General features: G+C 34.5%; 1 protein-coding gene across 2 annotated transcripts; it reads left to right on the top strand.

Moving 5' to 3' along the window:
* The first annotated feature begins 3,139 nt into the window (after nt 1-3,139).
* Nucleotides 3,140-8,614, top strand: LOC146138321 (A-kinase anchor protein 7-like). 2 transcript variants are annotated; one of them, XM_083393700.1, is made up of 8 exons: nt 3,140-5,240; nt 5,409-5,522; nt 5,722-5,851; nt 5,988-6,157; nt 6,229-6,335; nt 6,913-7,057; nt 7,200-7,367; nt 8,102-8,614. In XM_083393700.1, the coding sequence occupies exons 1-8, from the start codon at nt 5,156-5,158 to the stop codon at nt 8,221-8,223; spliced, it is 1,041 nt and encodes a 346-aa protein (XP_083249826.1). In that variant the 5' UTR covers nt 3,140-5,155; the 3' UTR covers nt 8,224-8,614. The 2 variants fall into 2 exon arrangements, with proteins under 2 accessions (XP_083249826.1, XP_083249825.1); XM_083393699.1 differs by having other exon boundaries at nt 6,913-7,066.
* The last annotated feature ends 129 nt before the right edge of the window (nt 8,615-8,743 follow it).

Raw genomic sequence — 8,743 nt, 5'->3', positions numbered from 1 at the left:
GTATACAGTATATACAATTTTTAGAATTTAGAAGTAAAATCTTTCCAAAAAAATACTAGATAGAGTTGGCCTTTGTAGATTATTTAGACTTTTTGGTTTTCTAACCCAACTGACCAACTCCGCTTGCCTATAAAAGCAAAATTTGATAATAAAGTGTTTTTTTCTTCTATTTCTGTTGCTTTGTTAATATTTTTTTTGCAACTTCAACATTTTTGTCGCGTATACAACATTATGTTACACAACTGATAAATGTATAATGAAAATATAGGTATCTTGCTAAAAATGACGTTCAACCGAAAATAAACGTTGGTACTGTTAAATTGCGGTAACCTAACGATGCTTACGGCGACAGAAAATGGACTGGAATGATTCCCCAGAAATGAAATAAAACATAAGTAGGCTTATATTTAAAAAAAGTTGCATCACACATAAAAAACTTCAACACCAATTTTTTTACTAATGTAGGGAAACATCGGTTCGCGCAAAGCACAATAAAACATATAAAGTGCGTTTGCCGCAGAATTTAAATTTTTCTCGAAGCCTCAAGCTGTTCGATGAAAAACTCAATATGGACAATTCTTCAACTTGGTTGTGAAACACACTAAAGAGTAAAAAGTCAGAAAATTTAATATTAAAATAGCAGGTGTTGTAAACAGGTCATTTGTGAAATAACTCAACGCCAAATCAAGTCATTTAAAATAAATGACAAGTCAAGTCTGAGTCCAATTTATCAGTTGCCCAAGTCAATCCTATTCAGAGCAAGTGAACTCCAAGACCTTGTCTACAAATAAAACGTCAAATCAACTCGTCGGATTATGAGCATTAATTGAATAACAAAAACGCAACATATAGCAAGAAAATGGATTTACAAATATTGAGATAAATACCCCGATTTTAATGAAAATTGCGAATTGAAAGTCGCTTATTTTGACCCAAGTCATTTGTTAAAAAAACTTGAGTTAAGTCAATGCATCACAACACTGGGTATTACTATATTCCACAGATCTTTCCCCAGATTGGTTTATGCGTTTATATCCCCTCACTCCAGACGTAAGTGGGGTATAGGTTAATGATTAAAAATTGTAACGTTAGCCTACCTTCAATCGCAAAAAGTTTTATTTCGGAAATATATTTAAAACAAATCCAGCTCCCAGGCCATTGGCGCGTCTCAACTATACCGATACAGCAATATTTTCCCATATTTTGTACGAAAGCGGATCCGTGAAACATTATCCATAAGCCTACGATTACTATGTAAAATAATAAGCATATTAGTAATGAAATATTTTTATCTTGATAAGTGCTGCATAAATTTATGTTTTTCGGTGTTTCTAATTCAATTTGAACTTTAAAATACAAAATAGTACATTGTTTAAGTGAAATTTCATTCTCAAAATAAGTATGTGGCCCGCGATGTGCTTTGGTTTTTGGCCGCACCATTAAACATTCAGAACTTTAACTCTATGTAAACGCAAATTTTTCGCGCTTCGCGCGTATATTCTTTTTAATATAATGTTTTATATTATAGCATGGCAGTGTTTTGGCCATTAAGCGCCGTAAAATATTTCACCTTAAAACCAAATATCCCCCTGAATCCGCCACTGTTTTCGTAGTGGTTTTACGCAGTGGGCCTTTAGGTACTAGCTCTGAAAAGACTACTTTGGGCGGCAACAAAAGTTTGCCGACCAGTGCACTAATAGGTAGACGACGAGATATGCAAGTGGCCCGTGGTCTAAATCCGTTACGCAATTATGCTAAGGGTCAACCAACCGAAACAGCTGCCAAGACTTTGAGCAGCTTGTTTCAGGACATTAGGGCCCAAGATTGGAAGAGAAGGAAAATGATGGGCCCACATTAAAATTTTGCGCTTTCGGCGAATATTAACAGTCACGTTCGCCATCGGCTGCGCAGGATATTATATCCTGTATTTATCGTCATTTTAGATATATTTGTGTAGGGGTGGGTGCTGCCGAGGAATATAAACCATGTTGGTTTGCCGCACGTAGCAAAAGGTTGAGGATCAACACTGATCAAGTCCCAGACCAGTCAAAGTCATCAGTTGCGCAAGTTATGTCCCAGTCAAGCATAATTATATTCGTTCACATGCATACCACACCTTTAAATGTCATGCAGTGTTATGTAGTTATTATTACGTTTGCTATAGGCCTACTTATTTAATTGTTACTTTTTAGTCATTTTGTTTTTGTTCTTTGAATGTTTTTCGCGGTGAGTTACTGCTCGAAACGGTTTGCTAGCATATTTATTTGTGTTTCACCAGTTAATACAAAGTCGATTTGTTCTGTGAGGTAGCAGCTTCAGTGGCGATTTATTGAATTATAGTTGGCCTACTCAGCGTGTCTTGTCTCTTTCTGCATCGATAGTCGGTGTCCCAAACCAAGTATTCTCACTCCCAAAAGTCCGTATTTTTTGTAAAAAGTCCTGGCCTATATATTAAGAGTGGCCTAGTTTACTAATTCCTATTTCACTCAAACCAACGACATAGAAACAATTTTTTTTTTATATGTCGTTGCTCAAACTGAGCATTGATCAAATATACGAAAACTCATAAAATCACTTAGAATTGCTGTGACGTCATAGATAATATCGAATCGCATGACGTCATATTTGTGTCGCATGTCGCTGTAATAATAAATATTGGCGAACAAAACTAATGTTAAAGACAAGCAAAAGAAAATAAACCTTACACCTCCTGTACATTATATTATAGAGTTTTATAGCATACTTATGAAATGTGTATTAAATACACAAATATACATAACAGAATTTATGCATTCCAATGTACATTGTTGTCAGAAGTATAACATTTTAATCAGGGAGTCGACCCGGAACCGAACCGGAACTTTATGAACCGGTTTTGGGTTAATTCTTTCCGAACCGTAACCGAACCTGAACCGGTTTTTATAAGATTTTAAGGAGCCGAACCGGAACTGAACCGAATAATTTGAAAGTATCTGAACCTTAAGGCCCGTTTACACTACAGCTGTACTGAGCTGAGCAAAGCGTAAGTTGCATTAAATTCTATTGTGGCGAGCGTTTCACGCTTTGCTAAACTCAAGCCCCGTGCAGCTGGAAAAAAATACGCTTTGGAGCGATTTTCACGCTTTGCTAAACTCAAGCCCAGTGCAGCTATAGAAAAACATTAGCTGTAGTGTAAACGGGCCTTAACCGAACCCGAACCTGTAAACAAAAGCGGTTCGCTCCAGCATGACGTCACAACTTCTATTTTACAGAGTCAAGTTACGCCATGTTCGAAATTTTATGAAAAAATATGAATATTGAATAAAAATATCGTTCATTTTTTATTTTTTATTATTTGGATATTTCAATATTGAGTTGCTGTTTTTTAATAAGTCACGGAACTTAGATTAAATGACTTACAATTCAAAGATTATTCTCTACATTTATGGACCCATATTTTTAGATTTAACGCAAACATATTGAACCGGAACGTTATGAACCGGTTTTGAAATAACGATGGTCGAACCGGAGCTGAACCGGAACTTTTAAATTGCTCAAAACCGAAACCGGAACTGAACCGAATTCCGAAAAAATCCTCGAACCCGAACCGAACCTGAACCGGAAAATTCAAACGGTTCGACTCCCTGATTTTAATGCATTTGGTTCGTTGCAATATCATCTTAATCATCGTTTTTGTGCGTTATAAATTTATAGCGATCCAGCAACAGAAGTCAGTAATAAGCAAAAGAGAAATACGTGTTTATAGCAGGGAGTCGAACCTGAACCGAAGCGGAAATTTATGAACTTGTTTTGGGTCAATTTTATCCGAACCGAAACCGAACCTGAACCGTTTTTTTTGTAAGATTTTAAGGAGCCGAACCGGAACTGAACCGAATAAGTTGAAAGAACATAAACCGAGCGGGGCGAACCGGAACCTAACCGGGACTTTATGAACTGGTTTTGGGCTAAATTTTTCCGAACTGTAACCGAACCTGAACCGCTTTCTGTAAGATTTTAAGGAGCCGAACCGGAACTGAATGGGATATTTTAAAGAACCTGAACCTTAACCGAACCCGAACCTGTCAAGAAAAGCGGTTCACTCCAGCATTACATCGTAACTTGTATTTTGCAAAGTAAAGTTATGCCATGTTCGAAGTGTTATGCAAAAAATGAATATTGATTAAATAAAACGTTGATATTTTACTTTTTAGATATTTCAATTATCACCTGCTCGTTTTTTAATACGTCACATAACTTAAATTTAATACGAGTTGCAATTCAATATTATTCCTTACATTTGTTGACCCACATTCTTAGATTTAACGCAACCAATATTGTATCCAAACCGGAACTTTATAAACCGGTTTTGAAAATAAATTTAATCGAACCGAAGCTGAACGGAACTTTAAAATTGCTTCGAACAGAAACCGGAACTGAATCAAATTCCAAAAAAATCCATGAACCCAAACCGTTAAAATAATTTTGTCAAATTTAATCGCCCTAGTTATTATATGTCGATGTGAACTACCTTGGTGTCCAGGTAAATAACCTCTCCGTTTTAAAGCATCAATCCCATGACATGAGTATGATGTGTTTAAAAAACATAATATATGTGACTGATAGTTAACATATATACATATATTTAGGGGACTTGAAACTATTAAAATTAGTTTATTAGATTTTGACATGTGCAGAAACAACATGCGTTTCTTCTATTTGCATAAAACTATATTTCGTTGTTGGGTCTGTAATACCGGCAGCCCAGGGACCCAAAGGTTGACAGAATTTAATAAATTTAAACAGTTTAAAGTTCATCGAAAAATCTCCTTTAGAGGTGTTACATTAATGAGGTACGAGAGTTTGAAAGTTGTCTAACGATTCAAGGGCACCTATTTAAAATTAGTAGCGTGTGCCTAAATGGTAAATACTTGTAATTGTAACTGTGAAAAATTGTTTAGTAATGTTATGGTTGGCCTACTATAAGATAATATAAGGAAAAATTCAGGATTTATATTTATTTACAATTGTACATGCCAGTTAGGCAAGTGGGGTTAATCACCACTCACCCAGAGTAAATAATGTGCAAGTGCAAAAAGCCTTGCTTCATAAATTAAAGCATTATTAGTAAATTACTTATTTTTTGGTAAATGTTCAAAACAAAGCATTTATTCTAAGCATGAGTGACGCAGAAGATAAAAAAGTTGCACAAAGTGGGGACCTGACATTAAAAAAAACTAAAAGCAGGAAAAAGAAGAAGAAAAGTAATACCCTAACTTAAAAAATAAATACATTATGACTATTCAATTGAAATTAAATGCAAACTTTACTAACCTATTGTGTACAGTACATTTAATAGAACCAAATGTATTGTATTAAAACGCAATGTATATTTTAAAGTTTATTTTTTGTATAGGTGTGTTTATTTTTAGAAGGGGCAAACTTACCACCGGATGTTGAAAATATCAAGTCTTTGGAAGTATCAAGAAAATCTATAAGGCCAAACTATTTTATTGGTGCTAGATTTACTAATCCGGAAATATTAGGTTGGAAGTATTACTAGTTACTAATATTATTTTTATCCTTTAATTTATTATAGTTGGTACACCTATATTAAATCTAACAGTTTTTGTTTTAAAAAGAAACATGTTTTTTGAAAAGAAACATGGTTAGTAAAATCAATTATTCATAGCAACAGCGAAAAAACTAAATTATATGTTCCATTCAACTCTGTTTGTTGATCAGGAAAAATCCTTGCTGTTCAGGAGTCAATAAAAGAGACTGAGCCCAGGCTTGCAAAAGCATGTGTTCCAATAAAAACAACCCACATTACACTGGGAGTAATGTACCTTGAAGATGAGAACGCTGTACACAGGTTACTGAATAAAACTTCTAACCATAGTCTATTCATATGCATTTAATTATATTCTGTTTAATATAGGCACTTAAAGTTTCAGCCTTGATTGCAACCTCTTCATAGCACACTACAATTTTAACTTTTCTTCTGGCAGAGCTTGTGATATTTTACAACAAAATTCTGGGAAATTAAGTGATGCTTTAAGTGGTAAAGAAGGTGATGAACTCAACTTGTCTGTACAAGGAATTGGTCATTTTCGGAATGATGTTGTGTTTGCAAAACTTGTGGATGACGAGAACACTGTCAAGTTGAAATCAACGTCGGGTAATTAATGTTGAATGGTGTTTTTTAAAGCTGAAAAAGTTGTTAATGTTTAATTTTGTGTGGCCTGTTAGATATTCTTCATGACATTTTTCATGAATTTATTGGAGGCCAAAAGGACTTCAAACCACATTTAACAATAATGAAGCTTTCAAAATTAAACCATCAAAGAAAAATGAAGGTATAATTTTATGATGTTAACAGTTTACATTGCTATTCAAGCTACATTGGTTAACAGTAAAATGACATTCAATAAAGTTATTAAGATTTACCAAAATTAAATGAACCAGATTTTTTTTTCATTAATGAATAGAATCTAAAATAGTGAATTTTCAAAAGTTGCTATCTGTAAGGCTAAAATGCGAGGCAAACACACAAATTAATTAAGGAAAGAAACTTGAAATGGTTTTTGAAAAAAGGGACAATAGCAGTTGTTTCATGACCCAGATTTCTACATTGTGGCCCATTATTAGGACATCCCTGCACCTATCACTAATATGGGTGTCTAATATTCTCGGATTTGAGCCGATACTCAATGCCAATTGCCAAGTGTTGGTATCGCTACTCATTTGATCCCAAATGAAAATGAGAATTTCAGCCATAATTTGCCATTCAACATAGTGATTGAAAATTAAATTTGTTAAAATATTGTTGAATAACAAGAAATGCACTTAGAAAACAAAATTTACAGTTTTCAACATACCTAATTACTAATATATATCATGTAAAAGTTATAAAAATACTCTGTGTTTTTTTAGGTGAAAAAGATAAAACCAGGTCTTTACCAACCTTTTATAAACCTAAACTTTGGAAAACAAGCAATTTTTGAAATTGAACTACTCTCAATGTTGAAACAAAAGAATGAGGATGGCTACTACTTTAGCGAAACAGCAATTCATATAGGCAAGTCAGGTATTTGAAACCAAAATTTTGTATCACATTTGAACGTTTTATCCTTGATTAGTTTGCAACTTTTATAAACAAGGTTTTTGTAGGCCTAGACATGTATATTGCAATCATTGTAAACCTATTATTTTGTTTTCAGGAGAAACCCAGGGTAGTGACTACAATTTCCTTGAGGCTTGGCCTGAATGTCTTGCTATCTCATGCATTACCAGAGCTCTCACAGAATGCCACTTACAGGAAAACGTAGATGAATATGCTGGAAGATTGGCCCAAAATATTATTGAAAACTGCCTAAAGAGATCTTTAAGTAAACATTGTAACTTGTTTGCTACATTAAAGGACATATTAGAAACACATTTTATTATGTTATATGACAGTGTTTCCCAACCTATGGGTTGCAACCGAAAATGGGCCGCTGTTTACCTTGTTTGGGTGGCCGAATGTATTAGTTTTATGTGGTTAAAATTATGGAGATTGATTCGTAGAAAAATTTCTCCACTGGTTGATGACCCTTTATAAATTGATTCAAACTTTAATTATGTTACTGTTTTATTTGTGTGTTGACCACTCTAATCTTACAAACAGTTCAGTCATGAAAATTGGGTTGCTGAATGCTGAAACTTATCTGTTATAGCTAGGCTAAGAATTTAGGTCAAAAAGTTGGGAAACACTGTTATATGCAAATAACACTTTGTATGTACAATGTATGTTGTATGTAGAATCGGCACAGTCTATTGTCCAAAACTATATTACAAGGTGTGCCTTGTTTGGATATATTTTACAATTTATTAATGTGTTGATATTTATTGAGTATATTTGTTGTTGTTTTGGTTTTACCCGATTAAAACGTCATTTAGATTTTTACAAAAATTTTCGCTGTAAGTTTTTTTTATCTTTCGTCAAAACCCTAAATTGCTTCGCCCTATAAAAGGTTACAAAGAACTCTAGGTAAAGTTTCATCTTGCATTTATGCACTCTCAGAAAAGGTTGAAAATCAACATTAATAGCAATTGTGTGACAAAACATATTTGTGTTTTATAGGCACAAAAGATCTGGACGAACGGCTGAAAAAGTTCAAAGGGGCAATGAACAACAGTGAAACGGTCTTACGAATACGCAAAGAACTAGCGGTGCCTAGCAGTAAAGGCCTTGTCACACCCTAGAAATTAGCAATCGTCATGAGATGAAAAGTCATTAGCTAGTTGCTTAATTGCTGTGTGGGCTGGTGCTGTGATACCCAGAAGAGCTGGATTAGGTTGTTTCTCTGAGCGAAGCAAAATTGGCTAACGCGGTGTCATACCAAGGCGTCGATTTGGGGACTTGTACCAATTCCGGTGGAGTGATCATCACTTGTGTATGCCAGATGATTGTCGGTGTCGATCCGAACTGAATATGCATTCGAATCCTTTATTTAAACTAAACGTTTTCTTATTGCAAAAAATAAATCGGAGCTCCTTGTGATGTTTAGACTGTACACAGCGGCAGATGTACACAGGGATAATTAGGACGTTCCTTTTGACAGAAAAAAGAATTGGTATTCCAAAAGTCAAATAAAAAAAACAAAGGTAAAGATGATTGAACAAATGCCCATATACTAGTGTCACTTTGCGTCAATTACGTGGAAATTATTCTGTTTTGTGGAAGCCGCCAACACTTTGTTTCGAATCGTACGTGCATCGCAAG

The sequence above is a fragment of the Ascidiella aspersa genome, chromosome 7, assembly GCF_963924565.1.
Source record: "Ascidiella aspersa chromosome 7, kaAscAspe10.2, whole genome shotgun sequence".
Taxonomy (NCBI): domain Eukaryota; kingdom Metazoa; phylum Chordata; class Ascidiacea; order Phlebobranchia; family Ascidiidae; genus Ascidiella; species Ascidiella aspersa.
The sequence above is the reverse complement of the archived record's forward strand: the minus strand, read 5'-3'. Positions and strand labels throughout refer to the sequence as shown.

Excerpts from the sequence above, each read along its gene's own strand:
- LOC146138321 (XM_083393699.1), top strand. The coding sequence starts at position 5,156 with ATGAGTGACGCAGAAGATAAAAAAGTTGCACAAAGTGGGGACCTGACA. Across the intron at positions 6,158-6,228 it reads CAAGTTGAAATCAACGTCGG|ATATTCTTCATGACATTTTT; the intron begins GTAATTAATGTT and ends GTGGCCTGTTAG. Across the intron at positions 6,336-6,912 it reads ACCATCAAAGAAAAATGAAG|GTGAAAAAGATAAAACCAGG; the intron begins GTATAATTTTAT and ends GTGTTTTTTTAG.